The sequence below is a fragment of the Nerophis ophidion genome, linkage group LG06 (genome assembly GCF_033978795.1).
Source record: "Nerophis ophidion isolate RoL-2023_Sa linkage group LG06, RoL_Noph_v1.0, whole genome shotgun sequence".
In the NCBI taxonomy this organism is placed as follows: domain Eukaryota; kingdom Metazoa; phylum Chordata; class Actinopteri; order Syngnathiformes; family Syngnathidae; genus Nerophis; species Nerophis ophidion.
Genome location: NC_084616.1, coordinates 70,555,173 through 70,582,026, shown reverse-complemented (window position 1 = coordinate 70,582,026; position 26,854 = coordinate 70,555,173). Strand labels below are relative to the sequence as shown.

Here is a 26,854-nt window from a genome sequence, read left to right as displayed (position 1 = left end):
AGGGAAATGTGAGCATACTCCACCCAAGAGAGGGGGGAGGACCAGGACGAAGGGTGTCGCTGGTATAAGCAGTGGAATGTGGCCTCCTGGTACTGGTTAGCCCGCTCCATCTGGCCGTTGGTCTGGGGTTGATTTCCTGACGAAAGGTTCCGGGTGGCCCCCAACGCCTTGCAAAAAGCATTCCATGGTTGAGATGTGAAATTGGGTTGCCTGTCTGAGACCAGGTCCAGAGGGATTCCATGAATGTAGTTCAGCAGTCTTGGGGGATGTAGGTAGTTTACACAGGGAAATTCAGTGTCCAATCTTTGAAACTCGGTCGACCTCATTGAGCATGACAAAGTTGCCTTGGGAAACTGGAAAGCCTGTAATTAAATCCAATGCAATGTGGGACCATGGTCATGACGAAATGGGTAGTGGATAGAGAATACCGGCTGGAAGGCAATGAGACTCTGGCACATACGGCGTTGACAAGTCCTTGATGTCTCTTCTCACCTCAGGCCACCAAAATCTCTATGAGGCCAAGAACAAGTGCACCCTTCTCTCCACCTCCCATAGGGGGTGCTCCTATCACTTGAGCCGCAAGTATAATGGTCTCCTTTGCGGCAACACAATAGATTCTGGAAAACGCACCGGGCTTCGTGTTGCGGGAGCCGGTTCTGTCAGTAATGGAAAAGTGTGAGGAAAAAAGACCAATGTGCAGTCCTTATGTATGCCAGATTCCTATGATCCATGAAGACCAGGAATGTTGTGGGAGTCGCATCAAGCACTCCTGTAGGTCAAGAACGATGGCCAGCAGCTCTCTTTACCCCACATTATAGTTTTTTTAGCCCTGTGAGGCAATAAGGGAAGAAGGCACAAGGGTGATGTCAGAACTGCTAAAATGCATCAGCCAAGTCATCAACCTTGACGCAAAATTGTAAGGCAGGATCTACGTTCTTAAGTATGGGGGTTGGAGTGAACATTTGTTTTAGCGACGAAAAGGCGTTTTCCGCTTCTGGAAGTGAGTCTAAGTTTCAGCTTTGCTGCTAAAATTGCAAAATAATGGCCTCTAGAAATTAGCAAAACCCTATGACCTTTACACGTGCTTCCTTGATATAGCAGACGACCACCTGACCACTGCCTTACGGACTGTATCCCTGCAGACTGTATTGATCTATATTGATATATATGTTGTATATATTGTGTTTTTTATGTTGATTTAATAATTAAAAAAAATATATATAGGTACCAATAGGTTGGGGACCCCTGGTTTAGACCACAAGAGTCAATACAGCTCTCTGAGCTGCTACCTTAAAGTGGTAGAGGAGTTTGCGTGTCCCAATGATCCTAGGAGCTATGTTGTCTGGGGGCTTTCATGCCCCCTGGTAGGGTCTCCCAAGACAAACAGGTCCTAGGTGAGTGATCAGACAAAGAGCAGCTCAAAGACTTCTATGGAATTACAACAAAATGAACCCAGATTTCCCTCGCCCGGACGTGGGTCACCGGGGCCCCGCTCTGGAGCCAGGCCCGGAGTTGGGGCACGATGGCGAGCGCCTGGTGGTCGGGCCTGTCCCCATGGGGCCCGGCCGGGCACAGCCCGAAGAGGCAACGTGGGTCATCCCTCCAATGGGTTTACCACTCATAGGAGGGGCCATAGAGGTCGGGTGCATTGTGAGCTGGGCGGCAGCCGAAGGCAGGGCAATTGGCGGTCCGATCCTCGGCTACAGAAGCTAGCTCTTGGGACGTGGAACGTCACGTCACTGGGGGGGAAGGAGCCTGAGCTAGTGCGCGAGGTAGAGAAGTTCCGGCTGGATATAGTCGGACTCACCTCGACGCACAGCAAGGGCTCTGGAACCAGTTCTCTCGAGAGGGACTGGACCCTCTTCCACTCTGGCGTTGCCGGCAGTGAGAGGCGACGGGCTGGGGTGGCAATTCTCGTTGCCCCCCGGCTCAAAGCCTGCACGTTTGAGTTCAACCCAGTGGACGAGAGGGTAGCTTCCCTTCGCCTTCGGGTGGGGGGACGGGTCCTGACTGTTGTTTGTGCTTACGCACCAAACAGCAGTTCAGAATACCCACCCTTTTTGGGTACACTCGAGGGAGTACTGGAAAGTGCTCCGCCGGGTGATTCCCTTGTCCTACTGGGAGACTTCAACGCTCATGTTGGCAACGACAGTGAAACCTGGAGAGGCGTGATTGGGAAGAATGGTCGCCCGGATCTAAACCCGAGTGGTGTTTTGTTATTGGACTTTTGTGCTCGTCACGAATTGTCCATAACAAACACCATGTTCAAACATAAGGGTGTCCATATGTGCACTTGGCACCAGGACACCCTAGGCCGCAGTTCCATGATCGACTTTGTAGTTGTGTCATCGGATTTGCGGCCTTATGTTTTGGACACTCGGGTGAAGAGAGGGGCGGAGCTTTCTACCGATCACCACCTGGTGGTGAGTTGGCTGCGATGGTGGGGGAGGATGCCGGACAGACCTGGCAGGCCCAAGCGCATTGTGAGGGTCTGCTGGGAACGTCTGGCAGAGTCTCCTGTCAGAGAGAGTTTCAATTCACACCTCCGGAAGAACTTTGAACATGTCACGAGGGAGGTGCTGGACATTGAGTCCGAGTGGACCATGTTCCGCACCTCTATTGTCGAGGCGGCAGATCGGAGCTGTGGCCGCAAAGTTGTTGGTGCCTGTCGGGGCGGCAATCCTAAAACCCCTTGGTGGACACCAGCGGTGAGGGATGCCGTCAAGCTGAAGAAGGAGTCCTATCGGGTCCTTTTGGCTCATAGGACTCCGGAGGCAGTGGACGGGTACCGACAGGCCAAGCGGTGTGCAGCTTCAGCGGTCGCGGAGGCAAAAACTCGGACATGGGAGGAGTTCGGGGAAGCCATGGAAAACGACTTCCGGACGGCTTCGAAGCGATTCTGGACCACCGTCCGCCGCCTCAGGAAGGGGAAGCAGTGCACTATCAACACCGTGTATGGTGCGGATGGTGTTCTGCTGACCTCAACTGCGGATGTTGTGGATAGGTGGAAGGAATACTTCGAAGACCTCCTCAATCCCACCAACACGTCTTTCTTTGAGGAAGCGGTGCCTGGGGAATCTGTAGTGGACTCTCCTATTTCTGGGGCTGAGGTCGCTGAGGTAGTTAAAAAGCTCCTCGGCGGCAAGGCCCCGGGGGTGGACGAGACCCGCCCGGAGTTCCTTAAGGCTCTGGATGCTGTGGGGCTGTCTTGGTTGACAAGACTCTGCAGCATCGCGTGGACATCGGGGGCGGTACCTCTGGATTGGCAGACCGGGGTGGTGGTCCCTCTCTTTAAGAAGGGGGACCGGAGGGTGTGTTCCAACTATCGTGGGATCACACTCCTCAGCCTTCCCGGTAAGGTTTATTCAGGTGTACTGGAGAGGAGGCTTCACCGGATAGTCGAACCTCGGATTCAGGAGGAACAGTGTGGTTTTCGTCCTGGTCGTGGAACTGTGGACCAGCTCTATACTCTCGGCAGGGTTCTTGAGGGTGCATGGGAGTTTGCCCAACCAGTCTACATGTGCTTTGTGGACTTGGAGAAGGCATTCGACCGTGTCCCTCGGGAAGTCCTGTGGGGAGTGCTCAGAGAGTATGGGGTATCGGACTGTCTTATTGTGGCAGTACGCTCCCTGTATGATCAGTGCCAGAGCTTGGTCCGCATTGCCGGCAGTAAGTCGGACACGTTTCCAGTGAGGGTTGGACTCCGCCAAGGCTGCCCTTTGTCACCGATTCTGTTCATAACTTTTATGGACAGAATTTCTAGGCGCAGTCAAGGCGTTGAGGGGTTCCGGTTTGGTGGCCACGGGATTAGGTCTCTGCTTTTTGCAGATGATGTAGTCCTGATGGCTTCATCTGGCCGGGATCTTCAGCTCTCACTGGATCGGTTCGCAGCCGAGTGTGAAGCGACCGGAATGAGAATCAGCACCTCCAAGTCCGAGTCCATGGTTCTCGCCCGGAATAGGGTGGAGTGCCATCTCCGGGTTGGGGAGGAGACCCTGCCCCAAGTGGAGGAGTTCAAGTACCTAGGAGTCTTGTTCACGAGTGGGGGAAGAGTGGATCGTGAGATCGACAGGCGGATCGGTGCGGCGTCTTCAGTAATGCGGACATTGTATCGATCCGTTGTGGTGAAGAAGGAGCTGAGCCGGAAGGCAAAGCTCTCAATTTACCGGTCGATCTACGTTCCCATCCTCACCTATGGTCATGAGCTTTGGGTCATGACCGAAAGGATAAGTTCACGGGTACAAGCGGCCGAAGTGAGTTTCCTCCGCCGGGTGGCGGGGCTCTCCCTTAGAGATAGGGTGAGAAGCTCTGCCATCCGGGAGGAACTCAAAGTAAAGCCGCTGCTCCTCCACATCGAGAGGAGCCAGATGAGGTGGTTCGGGCATCTGGTCAGGATGCCACCCGAACGCCTCCCTAGGGAGGTGTTTAGGGCACGTCCAGCTGGTAGGAGGCCACGGGGAAGACCCAGGACACATTGGGAAGATTATGTCTCCCGGCTGGCCTGGGAACGCCTCGGGATCCCCCGGGAAGAGCTAGACGAAGTGGCTGGAGATAGGGAAGTCTGGGCTTCCCTGCTTAGGCTGCTGCCCCCGCGACCCGACCTCGGATAAGCGGAAGATGATGGGATGGATGGATGAGTCAATACAGGGCCGCAAGATTTGTCTTTTTTTTTCTTTTTTTTTAAAAATAAAATAAAAACAACGACCCCCAATGGAGAGAAAGAAGCGGAAATGAGATCTGCCTCAAGAGCGGAGGAAATGTTGTCACTTAATGCGGATTGCTCCGGACCTGACACCTCATAGAGCAGAGGTTTCCAAAATGCGGCCTGGGGTGCAGTTGCGACCCCCAGCTTATTTTTTTATTGGCCCCTGAAGACAAAAAAATAACATCCCAGATTAGAACAATACATAAAAATACTAGAATATGCAATTTTGAGAAAAATTATGTGGGAAGGCTTAGGTGCACAAGCCGCTGAAATTCCCAAGCCGAACTTAAAAGCTAAGGTTAGCATGCTAACAGTTAGAATCCCTCAAGTACCAGGTTATATGACTAGGAAACGCACACATATAAAGTTATCTTAAAAAATAAGTTACATTTAACTAACAGTTAACTGGTTTTCGGCTGCAAAATTGGCTAAAACAGTTAGCATGTGTCAAGTACTAAGTTACTGTATATGAATCTTTGACGTTAAGCTGCACGTTTGGCTGAAAAAGTTAGCACACTCATGCTAGTAATGCTGCCTGAGGCGGAGCCAATTAGTGGCCATGATACTGAACAGTGCGGTCTCATTGTTTTGGTCTCCTTTTGTGGCCAATACTACTGTAGTATTATTATTAATTTTATATCATTTAGCTCAGGGGTGTCAAACTTGTTTTCATTGAGGCTCATGTAGCGGTATATGTACATGAATATTGATCCAAAAGGAGTATCCTCATGATATTATTGCTTGTGTATTTGGTAAGGTAAGTTTATTTACAGAGCACAATTCGGATACAAGGCAATTAAAAAGGCTTTACAGATGCATAAGATTATAAGAAAAGCAAATAAAGTCATTAAAAAGAGATAATTCAATTTAAATCAAAATGTGTGGATAATAAATGTTTGTTTATCCCAGACTTAACAAATACACCGTAAAAACAATCTGGAGATTTTGTGGCAAAAATCTGTCAGCTCAGCCGCTAGAATTTTACCGTTAAATTGATGGTGATATTATACAGCATATTACTCTAAATCAGGGGTCTCAAACTCAATTTACCTGGGGGCCACTGGATGCAGAGTCTGGGTGAGGCTGGGCCGCAAGAAAATATTTCTTGGAAAAAATATTATTAATGTCTTTATTTTTATTTTCTACACAAAATATAAATAAACAAAATGAAAATTAAGTAATGTGAGGCAATGCAAATTAAACAATAAAAAAAACAAATAACGATTTGAATTGGTCCATGTTATCCGGGACTGTTAATACTGACGGACAGGTGTCGAAGTGTGACTGCAGCCAGGCCCGTAAGAAAACTTTCGTCTCCATGGCAACGTTTCTGTCGCTTTCGCTCATTTGCCGCTTTTCCACTAACGCAGAGGTAGGCAACCCAGAACTTTTTTGGTGTGGGGGGCTCGCTGTGGAGTTTACAGTTACGGTAGAACAATTAGTCCCGTACGGGCTATACCAGACATACCACATCGTGATTGGTAGATTCCTTCAACTCCTTACATAACGCTGTCAAGCAACCCTTCATTTAAACTTGCGAGCCGCGCGAAAAATAAACTTTTATAGTAAGGTGGGGGCCGCAAAATAAGGTCTCGCGGGCCGCATTTGGCCCGCGGGTTGCGTGTTTGAGACCCCTGCTCTAAATGGAATAATGGTAAGCCGTTTTTTTTACCATACAATCTGATGTCATTTTTACAGTGATTTGATGGATCCTATAAGTCAAGAAAATATTTAAGTATTTATATTTAAAAAAAGTGTTTTATTTGATATTCCACTGTTAAAGGTATGCACCTGCATGCAGTACAAACTGGAAAGAACAAATAGTTAGTAAGCAAATAACATTGTGCTTTTTTAAAACTTTTATCTCCTACCTTCCGCGAGTCACATTTATTTTTTTTTTCCCGCAGGCTACGTTCAATTATGGAGTGGGCCAGATGTGATTTAGTCATTTTTTTCCCTTGAAAATGCCTAATTTTAAGCAAATATGGTTTGTTACTGATTAACACAGAGCTAAGATATGGATGTTGTGTTCATTTAGTTTAGTATATATCGATTCACCTATTTTGTATTGGTTTTAGTGTCTTTAATGTACAAAATGGATCAAAGTGGCCCCCGCATCCCTCAATTTTTATTCATGTGGCCGTCGCTGGAAAAAGTTTGGACACCCCCATTATAAAGGCTTGCCACAGGTAGTAATGCCCCTGGGCGGAGTTTAATGGAACAGTCGTCAGGACAATTTAGGAAAAGGGACGGAGTCCGGTCTTCAAAAGGTCATGATGTTCGGCAAAGTACCCCTTAAAGGCCGACTGAAATCCACTACTACCGACCACGCAGTCTGATAGTTTATATATCAATGATGAAATCTTAACATTGCAACACATGCCAATACGGCCTTTTTAGTTTACTAAATTGCAATTTTAAATTTCGCGCAAAGAATCCTGTTGAAAACGTCGCGGTATGACGACACGTATGATGACGCGTGTGTATGACGTCACGGATTGTAGCGGACATTTTGTTCCAGCCTGATCCCAGCTGTAAGTCGTCTGCTTTAATCGCTTAATTACACAGTATTCTGGACATCTGTGTTGCTAAATTTTTTGCAATTTGTCCAATTAATAATGGAGAAGTCAAAGAAGAAAGATGTAGGTGGGAAGCAGTGTATTGCGGCTGCCTTTAGCAACACAAACACAACCGGTGTTTCCTTGTTTACATTCCCGAAAGATGACGTGACGCTTTACTATTGAACAGAGCGGTCAAGCGAACATGGTTCCCTACCACATGTCAACCGGCAGGTTTCGGTTAAAAAATTGTGGTAATAAGTCGGATCTTACCGTGGACATGAGCGGAGCTTCCGTCGTTCCTCGTGCACCTGTCAAAGAGGCAGCTACGGACTCTCTTGCCTCTTCCGACCGGCCGCTACCGAACGTGGGATGCTTCCACCACGGAGGAGGAAGAAAAAAAGCTCAGCCCGGCCCGACCGGCTGCCTTCGCTTCGCCTCGTCGAGAAACGTGGCTTCCCTCAGAGACACTGGCGGTCACCACACCCGTGGCCACACCCCTCTGACTTTCAAGTACGGCCATATAATCTTACTAAAACACTAGTAACACAATAAGCAGATCAGGCATTTTCCAGAATTATCCTAGTAAATGTGTCTAATAACATCTGAATCGCTCCCACTGCCCTTGTTTTTTTTCTTTTCTAGTCCTTCACTCTCACTATCCTCATCCACAAATCTTTCATCCTCGCTCAAATTAATGGGGAAATCGTCGCTTTCTCTGTCTGAATCGTTCTCGCTGCTGGTGGCCATGATTGTAAACAATGTGAGGATGTGAGGAGCTTTCCTGCTACTTTTGGTACAGACAAGGCTTTTTTATGAGCGACCAAAAGTTGCAAACTTTATCGTCGATGTTCTCTACTAAATCCTTTCAGCAAAAATATGGCAATATCGCGAAATGATCAAGTATGACACATAGAATGGACCTGCTATCCCCGTTTGAATAAGAAAATCTGATTTTAGTAGGCCTTTAAGTATTAATGATCTTTTTTACATGGCTAGGCGTGGCCGTCGTGGGAACAGGGGAATGTAAACAATGAGCTTGGCAAAAATTATTTCAATTCAAAATGGCGGTTTTACTCGAATAAATGCTGAGATTATGAAGTTTAAGCCATGGCACACCAAATAAAATGGGTGTCGACTGACACAGGAGATTAAAGTATCGTATTGCCTCATGGGGATTACCCGATAGCTGTGATCACAGTTTGGTGTGTAACCCTCGCCAGTGCGCAGGAGTGACCTCCTTAAGAGAGCAAAGTTTTGATTTTAGCAATTTTATGCAAGTCCACAAAGTCGGAGTCCATAAAGCAATCATCTGCCCCCGAGTCAATAAAAGTCAATAAACGCAAGAGTCTTGACACTGCACACCCCACCCCAGGAAGTTCAAGTCTCTTGTCAGGTCTAGGAGCCTTAGGGTACTCACACAATCCATTAGTAGAAGCTTAAGGAGCTGGGGGTGCGTCCGGGAGGGCAAATGGAGCAGTTGGAAATTTAGTGGCCCGGACTCCCAGAGTAGGAGGCATAATCTTTGCCAACGAGCTTGCTCCGCAGCGGAGACTGCATAGGCACCTTTAAAGTTGAAGAGTGGCGGTTATGGCAGCAATGATTACAGGGTGGACTCCTGCCGCTGTCGATATCGCTCCCTTAGGCGAAGATGTAAAGTATTGGCTATCTTTCTTAGCATCTTCTCCATTGCATTAATGTATGTATTCTGTCATCTAGGCGAAAGGCTAAATCAATGAGTGTGTCAACTAGGGCTGCGAATCTTTGGGTGTCCCACTATTCGATTCAATATGGGACGGAGTGGCGCAGTGGAAGAGTAGCCGTGGTTCAATCCCCACCTAGTACCAACCTCGTCATGTCCGTTGTGTCCTGAGCAAGACACTTCACCCTTGCTCCTGATGGGTGCTGGTTAGCGCCTTGCATGGCAGCTCCCTCCATCAGTGTGTGAATGTGTGTGTGAATGGGTAAATGTGGAAGTAGTGTCAAAGCGCTTTGAGTACCTTGAAGGTAGAAAAGCGCTATACAAGTACAACCCATTGAATATCGATCCTTGGGGTCGCGATTCGATTATAAATCGATTTTTTCGATTCAACGCGATTCTCGATTCAAAAACGATGTTTTTCTAATTCAAAGCGATTCTGTATTCATTCAATACATTGGATTTCAGCAGGATCTACCCCAGTCTGCTGACATGCTAGCAGAGCAGTAGATGAAAAAAAAAAACGTTTATAATTGCAACTGATTGCAATAATGTAAATTGGTTTTAACTATTAAACGAACCAAAAATATGACTTATTTTATCTTTGTGAAAACATTGGACACAGTGTGTTGTCAAGCTTATGAGATGCGATGCAAGTGTAAGCCACTGTGACACTATTGTTTTTTTTTATTTTTATAAATGTCTAATGATAATGTAAATGAGGGATTTTCAATCATTGTTATGCTGAAATTATTGATTCTGTTGATAATATTCATTTTTGTTTCACTACTTTTGGTTTGTTCTGTGTCGTGTTTGTGTCTTCTCTCAATTCTTCTGTTTATTGCAGTTCTGAGTGTTGCTGGGTCAGGTTTGGTTTTGGAATTGGATTGCATTGTTATGGTATTGCTGTGTATTGTTTTGTTGGATTGATTAAAAAAAAATAAATAGAATTTTTAAAAATGAGAATCAATTCGGAATCGCACAACGTAAGAATCGTGATTCAAATTCGAATCGATCTTTTTCCCACACCCGTAGTGTCAACAGTGGCAGTTTTCTTGTTAGTAGCAAGTCGGTTCTTGATGTGACAATTGAATCCCTTACAAAAAATGCTGCATAAAGCAGCGTCACCAAATCCACTCTATGCATGCTAGGATCCACAAGTCTACGGACTATGCGGCCACACAGAGCTTTCCTTGTTTAAAGTCCTGCAGGCGGCTGTCTGCTTCTCTTCCTTATAGGGGGTGATAAAACACCTTTATCATTTCTGTCGTAAACAAGGGTAGTGACGTGCGCACAGCGGGAGCGGTAGCATCCTTACTGACTGCCATGGCCCAGGCAGCAGCTATGTCAGATAACAGGCTATTTTAGCCTGGTCAGAGAAATACCAACCAAGATGTTGAGCAAATAGTAATGAGCACTGTTGGAGGAACTGCTCGCAAGACCCAGACTCGGTGGAAGTGAGAAATATAGGGCTCCCCAGGTGTGGGAGGTATACCCGCTGGTGAATGTGGAAAGGTCCCGGTCCCGGCGTGACTTCATCCTGGGTGAGTCACAGTGCTCGTCTGATCGATGCGCTGGTTGAGGGTGCCGACATTTGCAGACAGCGTCTGGAAGGCGGCAGTCAAATCACGCAGCAGCTTGTCCTTGATTATCGAGAGTCTGTCCGGAGCCAGTGAGCGCATTTGTTACGATCAGTTTTTGCTGGAGTAGAACCCAAAAGCAGAGAAGAAATATTACAAATATTAATACAAAGGATATTCAGAAAGGAGTGCGTAAAAAATAAATTAGGATGCACACAGGTGTGAAAAAAAAAGGAAATCGCACACAAAAGGTGTGAAAAAGAACAAGTAAGCACTACACCGCAGCGCCACAGTTACAAGGAGCGTGGGTGGAGCCAGAGCAGAGGAAAGAATGAAGCGTTAGAAATCAACTGCTGGAGAGTTGAAGTAGTCAGAAGGAAATGGGTAGCAGGTGTGTGCAAAGGTGCAAAAAGCAGACAGGCGACAGCAGATCTGCCAGAACATGACATTATTAATCAATTGAGGATTATAAAGGGAGGACATATTTTTTGGCAGGCTTAAATAATGTGTAAATTTCTCTAAAACATGTTGGTTCAGGGTTTCCTAAAGATTGCCCATATGGTGGCCGGGACAGAGCTAGAAACAATCAATCAATCAATTTTTAATTATAAAGCCCTAAATCACGAGTGTCTCAAAGGGCAATGGGGGGTCGTGGCCAATATGATGTCATCACACAATATATATGACATCACTTTCTTTAAAAATGCAAAACATATGTGCGTGTAAATTAGATTATCCAGAGAATAGTGTTCGATACCATGGTAGAGCACAATATATGAGAAATATCACAAGACTACTTCATTCTTTACAGAACTGTTTCATGAGGTGTTCCCTCAATCGTCAGGAGTGTTGCTGGGACAGGTTTGGTTTTGGAAGTGGATTGCATTGTTTTGGTATTGCTGTGTATTGTTTTGTTGGATTGATTAATTAAAAAAAACTATTAAAAAAAAAAGAGAATCGATTCTGAATCGGACAATGTGAGAATCGCGATTCGAATTCAAATCGATTTTTTCCAACACCCCTGATATATATGTAGATATGTACATGTATATATATATATATATATATATATATATATATATATATATATATATATATATATATATAGCTAGCAACATATTGTGTCATCCAAGCAACGTTATCATGGACGCCCCTGCTTATTTCAGCAAGACAATGCCAAGCCACGTACAACAGCATGGTTTCGTCGTAAGAGAGTGCGGGTATTTTCCTGGCCCGCCTGCAGTCCAGACCTGTCTCCCATCGAAAATGTGTGGCGCATTATGAAGCGTAAAATACGACAGCGGAGACCCCGCACTGTTATACGACTAAAGCTCTACATAAAACAAGAATGAGAAAGAATTCAACATTTAAAGCTTCAACAATTATTTTCCTCAGTTCCCAAACGTTTATTGAGTGTTATAAAACGAAAAGGTGATGTAACACAGTGGTGATCATGGCCTTTCCCAACTACTTTGGCACATGCTGCAGGCATGAAATTATAAGTTAGCTATTATTTGCAAAAAAAAATTAAGTTTATGAGTTTGAACATCAAATATCTTGTCTTTGTAGTGCATTCAACTGACTATGGGTTGAAAAGGATTTGCAAATCATTGTATTCCATTTATATTTACATATAACACAATTTCCCAACTCATAAGGAAACAGGGTTTGTACAAAGCTGCACCCAATTTATGGAAAAAAGCAAACATCACATGATATCATATCCATGATAAGTCTTCTCGCTCAGGGAGGAAACTTTCTTAGGACCTGTGACATGTGTTTTGGCTGAGATTTGCAATTCATGCACTTAAGAGCATAACTAAATTATGAATCAGGCAGAAGGGGCTTTTTTCGATAGCTCTAATTTGAATAATTACCCGCTTTTTTCACCCTGCAAACCTGAATTGACTTGTTGCTTCCTTCGAGCTTGCTATTATTTACTGCAAGCATTATCTTGACAGGCTTTATCAGGACATGCCTGCCTTGTTTTCCAAGTTTAGTAAATAAATGTGCACACCGTGTATTTGTGGACACAGTCCGCCTTATCGTCTGACACACAACATTAACTTAACAGCTAACCGGCTCTGTGGCTCGGGTTTGCTGTGATCCAAATATTTAACAATTCAACTGTGTTAAGCTTCAATACATACATCCGTGGATGTAAATTGGAGTAGAAAATCTGCAGATTGTTTGAAGCCTAAAAACAAAATACTGTATCTCCTTGAATTGCCTCCGGGGCGCTAATTAATTTAAAACCTCTTCTCACTCTGGCGTTTACCAAAGGCATGGGGTGAATTTAGGCCTTTCGCTTATAAATTTGAGTGTGATATAAGGATACAATCATGAAAAGCACATTTAATTAAAAAAAACTTTATTATGGTCTTACATTTACTTATAAATGAAGTCCATGTGCAGCTCCTGATCAAAAGCATCGATAACTTGTTTAAAGAAGTCTTCCTTATTTTTCTTCAGTTTTAAAAGTCTCCCTGTCTCGATGGAGATCTTCCTTTACTACCTCCTGCTTCGATTGAAACTCTAGTTTAGAAAACTGTTTAATTTTAGATATGTAATCCTCCATGTTGCTTACGCTGCTCCCTCTTGCTGCTTGTGTTGTCACTTCTTCTGCAGCCGAGTCGTCGCAAGAAGGATCACTAGCGCCCTCTACCACCAGGAGGCGGGAGTCATTTAATGACTTATATTTGACACACACAGCTACGGTACATTAATAAAACATAGCTGCTTACTGTTCTTTTTAGCATATTCAATAGCTTGGACCTTAAATCCTACTGAATAGCTCTTAATCTTCTTCCCTTTATGCAATTTCAAATTATTGAAATCAGCCTCCTCCATTTTGAAAATGATGACAGGGGAAGTGTCACAAGTGACGTGACGAGTTTGACCCGGCGGACATTCTAGGCATATACTAATTATTTTGCAAAACGAGTTTGACCCGGCGGAAATTCTAGACATGTGCTAATAAAAGTTGCGAAACGAGTTTGACCCGACGTTAATCCTGAGCCGGCGGTAATACTAAGCGTGCGCTAATTATTTTGCGAAACGAGTTTGACCCGGCAGTAATTCTAAGCAGGCGCATACTATATACCCGACGGCAATTCAAGGAAATACGGTAATTTAAAATGACACCATACAAAGAAGAACACCTTCCTCCTGCCTTTGAAGTAGATTCTGTTAGATCAGTTGTACGGTACTAAATGTTAACACAACCTCTTCTGTGGGATTAATGCATTTGATGTTGTATTTGTTAACAGTACATAGAAGCCTTGGTGAGTGTCCACTCTTTATCACAGCATTTGTCACTTTTAAACGAAACGTTAGTAGTCGCTCTGAACAACAAGTGAATAAAAACTGCTCCCTGGTGAACGGCAAGCGCATCCAGCTGAGTAATAGATATGACTTCTTCAATTTAAAAGACTTTCCTCTGCTGGAAAGGAAGCCCCAACTTTGCCGCAATCAATCACACAGTCCAGCAGAGCACCGCCACAAATTTCCTCCCCAAAAAACAGACTTCGGGCCTCTAGCTAAGGCAGCCCGATATCTCTCCACACCACAGAGTCCATCCGTCCATCCATCCATTTTCTACCGCTTGTCCCTGGTTGCCTGGGTGCTGGAGCCTAACACTGATGCATTCAGGCAAAAGGCAGGTCCGTCAAGAAAGTAATAGTCCGATTAGGGTCAAATGATAGTCCTCTGACAGTCCGAGATCACCAAGATTCACTTCAATCAACTTAAAAGCTGTGGTAAAGATGCTTTCATTGGTAGACCTATTCCAAAAACGAGACATGGACGATTTAGCTAGCTCCATACAGCTTGCAAAGCATATAATATTCCATGACTAGACAACTTCAAAATGTTGACAATATCGCTGCACATTTATATTGGTTTTGCCACAAGCAAAAGAAAAAGTACAAAGTGTTAAAGTCGGTTGTCCCGATACCAGTATTTTTGGTACCGCTACCCAAATGTATTTCGATACTTTTCAAAATAAAGGAGACCATATATATACATAGTTTTTTATTCCCTCATTATAACAAAAAAAATCTTACGCTATGTTAAACATGTACAGTGGGGCAAAAAAGTATTCAAGCAGCCACCGATTGTGCAAGTTCTCCCACTTAAAATGATGATAGAGGTCTGTAATTTTCATCATAGGTACACTTCAACTGTGAGAGACAGAATGGGAAAAAAAAATCCAGGAATTCACATTGTAGGAATTTTAAAGAATTTATTTGTTAATTATGGTGGTAAATAAGTATTTGGTTAACCATTCAAAGCTCTCACTGATGGAAGGAGGTTTGGGCTCAAAATCTCACGATACATGGCCCCATTCATTTTTTCCTTAACCCGGATCAATCGTCCTGTCCCCTTAGCAGAAAAACAGCCCCAAAGCATGATGGTTCCACCCCCATGCTTCACAGTATGTATGGTGTTCTTGGGATGCAACTCAGTATTCTTCTTCCTCCAAACACGACAAGTTGAGTTTATACCAAAATGGATACATGGATGATACAGCATAGGATTGGGAATATATCATGTGGTCAGTTGAAAACAAAATAGAACTTTTGAATTTAGTGTTGATTGGCAACACTAAATTGGCCCTAGTGTGTGAATGTGAGTGTGAATGTTGTCTGTCTATCTGTGCCAGCACTGGGATGAGGTGGCGACTTGTCCAGGGTGTACACTGCCTTCAGCTCGAATGCAGCTGAGATAGGCTCCAGCACCCCCTGCCACCCTGAAGGGGACACGCGGTATAGAATGAATGGATGGATTATCGACGGAAAACCCCAATATGATCCGACATCTCATTGTTATGCCTATATTGGTTGTTAATATCGCTCGACTGATGTTTTCAGCTGAGATAGGCTCCAGCACCCCCCGCAACCCCAAAAGGGACAAGCGGTAGAAATTGGATGGACGGATGATATTATTGGACATCTCCGGTGTGCGCTAATGACTGTATGTGCGTGACATTCTCACCCTAGCTGTTTCGGGTCGTGTAGTGTAGCTTGCATTCATTATATAAGCATGCAATTATTGTAGCATGTAAACTAGGCTTCAAACATAGTCTATAAAGAGCATTTTAGGTTGAAAGTTATTCAATTCAGTCTTGTGCTAACATGATAGATTTCAAATTTGAACTATTAGAGAAGAAAGTAAGTCTCTGTGAAGACTAACAAAAGAAGTTGGAAGACAAGGACAGGATACCTTCGCACTGATGTCACTTTTTTTGGGCAAGAGGGGGGAGAGAGAGAGAGTACCAAAATCCAAGACACCCCCTTTAGCCCCCTTCAAGTCTCGAATGCCCTGTTTACACTGCAAACCAAATCTGTTTTTTTTTTGACAGTCTAAACCAGGGGTGTCAAACTCAAATACAGAGTGGGCCAAGATTTAAAACTGAACAAAGCCGCGGGCCAAAGTTAAACAAATTAACTTTTTAATAGGGACCCAAACAAGTTTTGCATTGAACATTGAACATACAAGGCTTATATAACTTTATAGTGACATGCAAAATCAAGTTTCAAATAATAATAATAATAATTAAAAAATATCAATGGCATGTCAAATAAAATTTAAATACAAATGTAATGCCTCTTTTCTATTTGCAGCCTTCTGAGCTAAATATCAAAATATATTGTAGCGTCCCTAAAGAGTTAGTGCTGCAAAGGGTTCTGGGTATTTGTTCTGTTGTGTTTATGTTATGTTACAGTGCAGATGTTCTCCCAAAATGTGTTTGTCATTCTTGTTTGGTGTGAGTTCACAGTGTGGCGCATATTTGTAACAGTGTTAAAGTTGTTTATACGGCCACCCTCAGTGTGACCTGTATGGCTGTTGACCAAGTATGCATTGCATTCACTTATGTGTGTGTAATAGCCGCATATATTATGCGAGTGGGCCTGCACGCTGTTTGTATGGCGGAACGTGACAACAGGTTGTAGAGAATGCTAAAGGCAGTGCCTTTAAGGCAGGCCCTCAATATTGTTGTCCGGGTGAAAATAGGGAGAATGCTTGCTTGCCCCGGGAGTTTTTCGGGAGGGGGCACTGAACTTCGGGAGGATTGGCAAGTGTGAGAAATTGCGGTGTTACAGCCAAGGGCGCCGAAAAGGGGGGGTAAAGGAGACGGATTCTAGGGGCCCATGATTGAGGGGGGCCCAGAGATGCCCCTAATGATGATGAAATTATATGAAATTATGTGTTGGGGGCCCTGTAAAGATTCTTTTCATGGGGCCCAAAATCCCTAGCGGTGCCCCTGGTTAAATTTGGCCCGCGGGCCAGAGTTTGACACCCATGGTCTAAACCAGGGGTGCCCATTACGTCGATCGCAAGCTACCAGTCGACCGCGGGGGGTGTGTCAGTCGATCTCCAGCCAGGGTTTTAAAAAAAATAGACCTAAAAATTAGTGATCATCAATCTTCACCAAGACGTCACTTAAATGACATTCACGGTACCGGAGGGTCTTGTGAGATGACGCTGGCTGCTGCAAGATCATTATTATGAAAATATGACCGAGAGGAAGGCGAGAAACACTTTTTATTTCAACAGACTCTCGCGCCGTACCTTCCGTCAAAACTCTAAAGGCCGACTGCACATTTCCTATCTTCACAATAAAAGCCCTGCTTCGTGCTGCCTGCGCTAACTAAATACAGAGTCTCGGAAAACTGGCGTGCACAAGCGATCCCTCAGAATGCTGGAGTGCACATCACTTGTACACGTCAGCTTTCCGAGAATCTTATTTTTTCATAATAATGAACTGGCAGCAGCCAGCGTCATCTCACAAGACCCTCGGGTGCCGTGAATGTCAATCAAGCAAGCTACGGAATTTGCCGCCAATGTTTTTCTTGTAAAGTGTATGGAAGCTGGATGAATTAGATGCCAAAAACCAACCACTTTCATGTGGTATTGTACAGAAAGGACAACTTTTTTTCTCCTCCATTTGAAAATGTGGGCGTTATCATCATTACTGTCTGATTCCAATCAATGCAAGTCATCAGAATCAGGTAATACACCAACTTATATTCTTGTCTTTGTGAAAGAAAGACATCTATATGTTTACACATGCTTGTATTATCATTAAACACATTTAACTTGTTTACAAAAATGTCTCTTTCATAAATAAATAAATATAAATGATATGTATAAATGAGGTAGATCCCCTCGAGTTGGTCAATTGAAAAGTAGCTCGCCTGCAGAAAAAGTGTGGGCACCCCTGGTCTAAACGCTCCAAAGTGCTTCAGATCTGATCTTTTGGCATCATATTCAGGCCACATCAGGAGGTAGTCCTGAATCCGATTGGAATCGGATCTTTTCAAAAGTGACTTCAGCCTAAACGCAATGTGACCTGAGTGTGTTTTTTCCGCCAGCTTTGGGCGAGCTACGTAAACTTGTGTGCGCCGGAAAGACACAGTCGCCAGCTTAAGTGTATATTTAATCACAGCATCCGGTTTAGGAGAGCAAAGTCTATTTAAGACTACCACATTTTCCGTGCATCACTTGTCAATAGTGCGCAAAAAATAGTCTATATGTAATAAATGAGAGAGGTCACAATGAACATCTAACAGCAGGGGTAGGGAACCTATGGCTCTAGAGCCAGATGTGGCTCTTTTGATGCCTGCATCTGGCTCTCGGATAAATCTGAGCTGACATTGCTTAACAGGATAAGTAATGAATAATTCCACTTGTAATCACAGTGTTAAAAACAACGTTCAAAATATAAAACATTCTCATGCATTTTTATGTTCAAGAAGTTGCATTAATGGTAAGAAGTAATTTATTTATTATTGGTTAGTGTGGGGCTTGGGGGTTCTTCAGACCACCAAGAGCCTGTTTTAGGGTTACAATATTGTTTTATTTTATTTTTCTCTCAGTTGCTTTACGGCAATTGTCTTTTTCTCTTTCGTCCTCACTCGCGCTCTGGCTCCAGCCCCAGCCCTGTCCCTCCTCCTGGCTGCTGCTTATAACAGAGCGACAGGTGATTAGATAAAAAGGCCCAGGTGGGCTGTCTACGCACCTGTCGCTGATTTCGAGGCCGGTCTTGGCAACATCCAGCTTTGCTGGAGGCCCACAGGCCACACTTACTCCACCGTTAGCTTCAGAATAACAATGTTATTACAAAGAATAAGAGACTTATTATAATCTGGAAATGTTCGTCTTACTTAAAAATGCACGCGTTTAGTTGTGTTCAGTGTTAAAAAAAATATTATATGGCTCTTAGGGAAATACATTTTAAAATTTTTGGCTTCTTGGCTCTCTCAGCCAAAAAGGTTCCTGACCCCTGTCTAACAGTCTGACCTTTAAAAAAATGTCTAAGAAATTAATGGAGGCCTTGCTTGAATATATGGGAATAATCTTTGACAACTGATCAATGGTCAACTCTGACAAATAGGCTGGTAGGTAGTAAGTACCGGTACATTTTACTTTGGCTTTTTGCCTCTGACATCTTCTCTGTTTGATATTTTTTTCAATCATCTCTGTTCACTTACAGTTCAGTCGTATTGACTATACTTTCAAAAGTGAACTGGCAAAGTTAATGCATCTACCTTCGCTATTTTGTGTAAGCTAACTTTGCAAATATATATGGTTCCCATTTTGGCATAGAAGAATAACATCATCAGCTGAGAATAAAGGAAAGCAAAGACTTAGACCTTGTCTTTGTCTCTTTATTGATTGAGTTTAGGGAATGCCAGTATCCAATACATGCTTAAAAATGTCTTGACAGCTCTCAAAAATATCCTTGTTCAAGCTACGTGCTAAGGCATTACTTAGGTCAAAGCCGATGGCTGAGTGGGGCAACAATTCTGGAGAAACACTATACAGATAAGATGAGTCGATTTGATTTGAAGTATGTAAACAAAGCTAACTCAAACAGAAAAGATTAAAGAGGGACTTGGTTTCAGCTGGTTTTATGGAGCCTTAGATCAGTGTTTTTCAACCTTTTTTGAGCCATGGCACATTTTTTTTCATTGAAATATTCCAGAGGCTCACCACCAGCAGAAATCATTAAAAAATGAAACTCAGTTGACAGCAAAAAGCCGTTGTCGCAATTGTTGGATATGACTTTAAAGCATAACCAAGCATGCATCACTATAGCTCTCCGGTCCAAAGGAAAAACCCAGTAACTCAATTTTGGTCTAAACCGAGCTGATAATAATTTTGGAGTTCCTAGGTTATATGCTTTACATTAGTGTATGCGATATTGTAATTTGTTCCGTAAGTAAGCTGTTACGCGCATGGCAGGACCTAGAAACTACCACATAACCGGGTAGATACAACAGAAAAACCTAGTATCTCAAGGGACCAATCGGAGCTTCTTTGTCAGTCGCCTTTTTGTCTTTAATGAGACATTTGCACGAATGGGGGCCGACGGTCAACCTGATTCTGTGATATTATGGCACGAGGGGATATTTGCAAGATTGGCCCAGGACGTTGCAAGCACCTTCATTAAATGTATTGTTCTTGATTCTTCCCCTTTCATATACTCTTTTGGGCAGATAACTGTGGAGGTCAAAATAAAAACTGGACGCTGTACACTGCTCTTGCCCAATGTGCAAACGCGGAATGGGGCCCACCCGAGATTGTGATAAAATATCTGGAGAAAGGGCACACGTTCATGAGAGCAGATTCAATCCATGGCTCAATCGGCAAGAAAATGAAAGATCAAGGAAACATCTATACGTTTGATGACTTTGTAGATCTTTGTAAGACAGCATCAAGATAGATTGGTTTTTCTTTGTTTTCTCCAAATCAGCTAGAAGTGAGTTACTAGGTTTTGCCTTTGGACAGTAGAGCTCTTGTCTCAAAGTAGGTGTACTGTCACCACCTGTCACATCACACCCTGACTTATTTGGACTTTTTTTTTTCTGTTCTCCTGTATGTAGTGTTTTAGTTCTTGTATTACGCTTCTATTTTGGTGACTTCTCCTGTTTCGTTGGTATTTTCCTGTAGCAGTTTCATGTCTTCCTTGAGCGCTATTCCCCGCATCTACTTGTTTTTAGCAATCAAAAATATTCAAGATGTTGCTCTCCTTCTTTGTGGGGAGATTGTTGATAGTCATGTCATGTTCAAATGTACTTTGTGGACGCCATCTTTGCTCAACACGCTGTAAGTCTTTGCTGTCATCCAGCATTCTGTTTTTGTTTACTTTGTAGCCAGTTCAGTTTTTGTCTTGTTCCCTAAGCTTCAATGCCTTTTCTTAGGGGCTCTAACCTTTTGTTTATTTTTGGTTTTAGCATTAGATAGCTTTTTACCTGCAACCTGCCTCCCACTGTCATCTGCAGATTGGGATCACGACAAACCATGTTCCGACATCTACAAAGCAATTATCTACCTGCTGCCACCTACTGATATTGAGGAGTAACGATGAGTTTTTTCTTGAGCCCTGGTGTGGGATCTGAGCCGAGGATGTTGTTGTGGCTTTTGCAGCCCTTTGAGACACTCGTGATCTAGGACTATATAAGTAAACATTGATTGATTGATTGAAGAGTATACATTGTTACTCTAGACAGCACAGACACTCAACAACACATCATTTGCAGACTATAATTACTGGTTTGCAAAAAATATTTTACCCTAAATAGGTGAAATTACATAATCTCCCACGGCACACCAGACTGGATCTCACGCGGCACAGTGGTTGAAAAACACTGCCTTAGACTACACGGGCAAGATGATCAGAAATGTGGTGTATTCAGATGCAAAACAAAAGCAGTTGTGCAGTTTTTGAGTTGCACATTGGAACATTATTGTGAAATTATTTCAAGATCTTACAATTCTCTCTGCACTATGTCAAAGAACGAAATACATTTTGATTAAAACTGAATACATCACATTATTAATAGCGGTCTAAAACACTATGCTATGTGAATATGTCTTGAGTAGCTGTAAGCACAGGAATCTCATTGGAGCCATAGTAAGCACTTAAGATGATGACTTGACATCAAGCATTCATTATTGTCGTCAATACTTTGACTTGCATTTTAGCGCACCAATAATCTATTAAGCCCCCTAAAGCCGTAATGCATCAGAAGCAGATTAAAGTATCATTTGGTCTTTTTGAGTTTCAATTCCTACCGCCCAATGACATTAGTGAGGGATCCAAATGTTTCTTGCAAAAATAGCAAGCTCCGCGCTTCGAACCTCTTTGCTCTGCTGTATGATTAAACTTCCTTGGAATTTTAATCTGAATGTCATCTCAGAAGTCAGCAGTTTTGTTGTTTTTCTATATTTTTGATTCACCACGGAAGTTATAACTAGATTTTCAAAAAAGCATAGTTCAAGTGACACAACTCAAATTTGCTGTTTCTAGGGCTCCTTACCTTCCATCCATCATGTTTAATGGAACAGCAACAATATAAGGAAACCAGAGCACCTGCTTTCGATTGACACCCATTCCCCATTTTATGGGCACCCTGGTACCCATTGTGGGTCTATGGAAGTGAACGTATTAAACATTTGTTTGTTTTTAAAAGTACCAGTAGAGTGGAAAAACAAGTTGGCTTAGAGATGCTGAAATTTGTGTTCTGCATTTAACCCATCCCCTTGGTCACCCCCTGGTAGGTGAGGGGAGTAGTGAGCAGCAGTGGTGACCGTGCCCGAGAATATTAACAAATAAATCTGTTTCTGATTTGGGGGATTCGAAGAACTTTATTGTCATTCCAGCACACAGGGTCACATGTTTATGGTGATGGCATGAGTTTATTTAAAGGTACAATGTGGTACGTCACATATTTACAGTTTCATTTAGTCCTATAGTTATTCTACTTCATAGAAATTTTATATCATATGTTTACTTTCTGAGTTTAATCTGTAAACAGAAAAAAAAACTGACTAAATAAAGTTTACATTAATAAACAGTTATAAAGTTATGTTCACTTAATTAGCTGATTATGTAATGGATCAGGGTTCCCCAACCTTTTTCTACCAGGGACCGGTTTTATGCATTATTTTCACGAACCAGCTTTCTATTTGTGGCAGATAAAAACAGCAAAAATAATTAGCATGAAATTTAGCCTTTGGCTACAATCTGGTGCATTAACATTTTTTATGTCCATTAAGGTCTATTGTCTCATTATGTTTTCCATCGGGTTAGCTTTTCTGTTTGTTAGCAACATAACTTAAAACATGGATGGAGTTTGAAAAAATACAATTACTCTTATCTACAACAAATTGAAACACACTTTACTTCCTGCTTTCTCTTCTCTTTACGTTCCCATATTGTGGTCCCACACTGTGTAAAGGACTTCTGCTTTATTTTCAGACCCGCCAAAGCAAAAGTGCACTCACCAAGTTTTCAATAGATTCCGTCACAGCATTAGAGTAAAGATTTTGAAACCGCAATACTGTGATATCTACAATACCATTACTTCCCTAAAGGTTATACATTATAATATATTATCAATAACAAATGAAATGCTTTTTACCACTTTCTCATTCAGGTTTTTCTTCACATTCACAGCTACTCCTCCTGCCTTCTTTTTAAATCTGTTGATGTAATTTAGTTCATATCTTTCTAGGTCCAAATGTATTCCTTTTTAGCATCAATCCATTTCTTCTGGTTCGGCCTAGGATGTGGGAGTGATTCGCAGCCCTGCAAAGATGATATTTTCTGTCATGTATACTGATCCATCTCTTCTTTGATATTGTCCAGATTGGCGTTATCTTTTTGCTTGGCATTCAACTGTTGGCGCAAAGCTACAGTCTCCTCCTGCAAGACCTCCAACTCCTGGTTTCTACTGTTGTGGTGTCCTCTCTAAGAATCTTCATCCTTGAACATCCTTATATCTTCACAAAACCCTTTTTTCTGTCTGGTATTCTGTACTTGCAGATGTTTTATGTATGATGTTAGACCTTTAACGTCTAATTGTTGCCCATTCGTATTTGATTGGTGTGATGGACTTCCCGCCATCACTGTGTGGGTTGCGAGGACACTTGACACACGACGCATCATAACAGGTTTGACTTGGATTTATTCTTTCAATAAATCTGTTGTCCTTTGGCCCTTTGGTCGCGTCACTTTTCAGTGCGCTTTTACCCTCTTTGGTCGCGCCACTTTGCAGTGCGCGTGTACTGCCTGTCTGCTGCCGCTGCACGCCTTTCGGCGTCCGGGGCTTGCGTCCGCTGTGGGGGTGTGTCATCGTGCTCTCGTTGTGGGTTCTCGCGCTCTTGGTCTGCTGGCCGTGGTTTCCTACTCCGTGCTGGTCTCGATCATGCCCCCTTTGCCCCGCTTATATTCTAGCAGCAGATGGAGAGATTGTGAGCAGGTGTGTGGTATACGTACCTGGCTCAGATTGCCGCTGTAGTGTCGCTCCGTGTGCATCACGCCTCTCCTCGCCGCCGCATGCCCCGCCTCCTGGCCACCATGTGGGCCCGGGCTGGTAGTCAGAAGTGGGGTGCGCCTGGGAGTTCTGGCATGGAGGCCTTCATCTCGTAGTGCGCGCCTTATTGTCTGGGACAAAACCTGCGTTCCCCCCTCTGCAATGTCCTGTTGTAGTTCCTCAACCTGTTACCCGGTGGTTTTTCACCACTGTACGCTTCAAATACCAGACAGCAGTTGCACACAGCATTGTCTTTCTACCACACCCAGGTAGTGTTTCCACTGTGCCTTTAGCTTTAAACTTGTGAATTATGCTCCCAACCGTGACTCTTGGAATGTGTAATGTCTTTGCTATTTTCTTAAATCCATATCCTTTCTTATGAAGAGGAATTACCTCCTCTCTTGACTTCTTTGACCACTCCCTGGACTTCACCATGTTGCAAATAAACCATTGACCATCTACAAGAAGCTGAGCGTCACAGTCTTTTTCAATCAGTTTAATTGTTGCTCGTTATGGTTCTAATCACATCTACAGGTGTTTTCAACACCTGATTGAAAAGACCTTATACAAATTCTGTTCTTAAGAGTTATGATCTTCAAGGGGTTTAATAATTTTGTCAATGAGATATTAAGAGAAATGACACTGTTTGGTATGTTACAAAATATAATGTTGTAATTCAAGTTGCATTTATCTATTTAATGCATCTTTATTTGATATGACTATAAACAAAATACGGAATAAATGTTCTACTTGCTAAAACAGCTAAATTGTGTGGGGGTTGAATAATTTTGATCACAACTGTACATATGTTATAAGCAAATTGCTTGACCACACATTAACCGCCATCAAAGATGTACTTACCCCACACCTTCCATCTCCAAAGACATGCACCTGGGGATCGGTTGATTGGCAACAATTAATTGTCCTTAGTGTGTGAATGTGAGTGTGAATGTTGTCTGTCTATCTGTGTTGGCCCTGTGATGCGACTTGTCCAGAGCGTACCCTGCCTTCCCCCCTGCAACTTTGACAGGGATTGTCTTTTATGGTCTTTGTGCTTAATTTATGGACCAAACAAAATGATTTGCCTCAATACACATTTTACTTCTTAGCGTTTATGTTCTGCTTTTAACCTTTGTAATATTCTGACATCTGTGCAGCTAGTGCTTAATGAATTTTGAATAGAAGTGTGTCTCAGTCGCATGTTTGCAGCCCAGCAATTAGAAAAACAGGACATTTTATCGTCTGAAAACTGAATTGGGGCATACAAAAATTGAGGTACCACTGTGTTTTGATCAAGCTCATCCATAAAAATGAACCAAAGTCTCAACAGTAAGGGATAAACAATTTTAAAACGGTCAAAGTAGAGAAATTAGAGATTGATTTAGTATGTCATCTTTGTTGAACGAATGGCCCTATGTTTAGGTGGTTAAAATGTAAATGTGGAAGTCTGAAGTCTTGTGAATCATCTTTTCAGACAGGCATGACTCGATTTGCCCAAGCAGTGTATGAAAATGTAAACAAAGCCAATGAAGTGGGGCTGCTGGGGGCACCTAGCTCCAAATTGCAGTTTTAATGGGCAGACTTCCTCCCAGAGGTCACCTGCACTCCTTCGAGAAATGTCAAGCTCATCAGATTGAAAATGAAAACGGTGCCTCCGTGTCTCATTTCCCCGTATTTGTTTTTGTGCACATCTCTGCTGTGCATCTAATACGCTTATAGAGTCCTATAATTTAGTTGTCCTCCATCTTGTCCCCCCCCACACAGTGCTTGGTATTTGAGGACGCTCCCAACGGTGTGAGGGCAGCCCTGGCAGCGGGGATGCAGGTTGTGATGATTCCAGACGAGAACCTGCACCCTGATCTGACTCAAGATGCAACACTACGGCTAAGGGACATGGAGGATTTTCAACCGCAGCTCTTTGGCCTACCGGCGTTTGACTAAGCCTCATAAACCAAAGAATAGATTGTTTTCCTAAATGTCAAATCATGTCATTTAGCAAATTTTAATGGCTTTAAAACATAGCATACGGTTAGTAGCAATTGTTTGGCGAAAATAAAGATGTCCACCTTTTGCATTGCTTGGTTTGCCAGATTCAAGCTCAATGAATTCTTAAATCTAAAATTATGTGTCACGGCAGGGTTTATGCAGCTTACTGCGGGGTCGTTCTCTCAGGTATGCAGACTGACTACTCCGGACAAGGCGTGCAGGTAAAAGCATGATTTATTCCTCAAGAAATCAAAGGAGTATAAACAAAACGGAACACAAGGCGAAGGCACAAGGCGCTGATCGCACTTGGAGCTAAAGCTAACACTTAGCATAGACTATGGCCAAGGAATATTCACGAAACTGTGGCATGAAACGAGACTTTTGTAGCAAGGCATGAAGCAAACAACTAGAGACAAGGCAAAAGTCACGTAACAGGTGCATGTAGCACATACTTAGCATAAACTCGAAACAAGACATGAACCTACTTGACTGTTGCATACAGCAAACAATGACGCCAAGCCGACTGACCAGCAAAAGCAGGCTTAAATAATGCCTCTGATTAGTGCTCGGGCAGCAGGTGAGAGGGCGAACACTAATCAGAGACAGGTTGGAAATAATATGTATCCATGTTTATTTATATATCAATGTTTTTTTATATAGCCCTAAATCACAAGTGTCTCAAAGGGCTGCACAAACCACTACGACATCCTCGGAAGAACCCACATAAGGGCAAGGAAAACTCACACCCAGTGGGACGTCGGTGATAATGATGACTATGAGAACCTTGGAAGAGGACCACATTTGTGGGCCTACTGAAACCCACTACTACCGACCACGCAGTCTGATAGTTTATACATCAATGATGAAATATTAACATTGCAACACATGCCGGTACGGCCGTTTTAGTTTACTAAATTGCAATTTTAAATTTTGCACGGAAGTATCATGCTAAAACGTCGCCGTATTGTAGAAGACATTTTGGTCCAGCACCGTTCACAGCT

General features: G+C 43.2%; 1 protein-coding gene across 4 annotated transcripts in view; it reads left to right on the top strand.

The window, feature by feature from the left end:
• Window positions 1–26,854, top strand: part of pudp (pseudouridine 5'-phosphatase) — a 92,604-nt gene that overhangs the window by 23,113 nt on the left and 42,637 nt on the right. Inside the window, exon 4 of one of the 4 annotated variants that reach the window (XM_061904750.1) lies at window positions 25,632–25,937. The exons of 2 other annotated variants lie outside the window; for them this stretch is intronic. In XM_061904750.1, coding sequence (XP_061760734.1) covers window positions 25,632–25,808 — 177 coding nt within the window. In that variant the 3' untranslated portion in view covers window positions 25,809–25,937. Of the gene's footprint in view, window positions 1–23,200; window positions 24,335–25,631; window positions 25,938–26,854 lie in introns of those variants that run through there. One more of the 4 variants, XM_061904749.1, reaches the window with a different exon arrangement.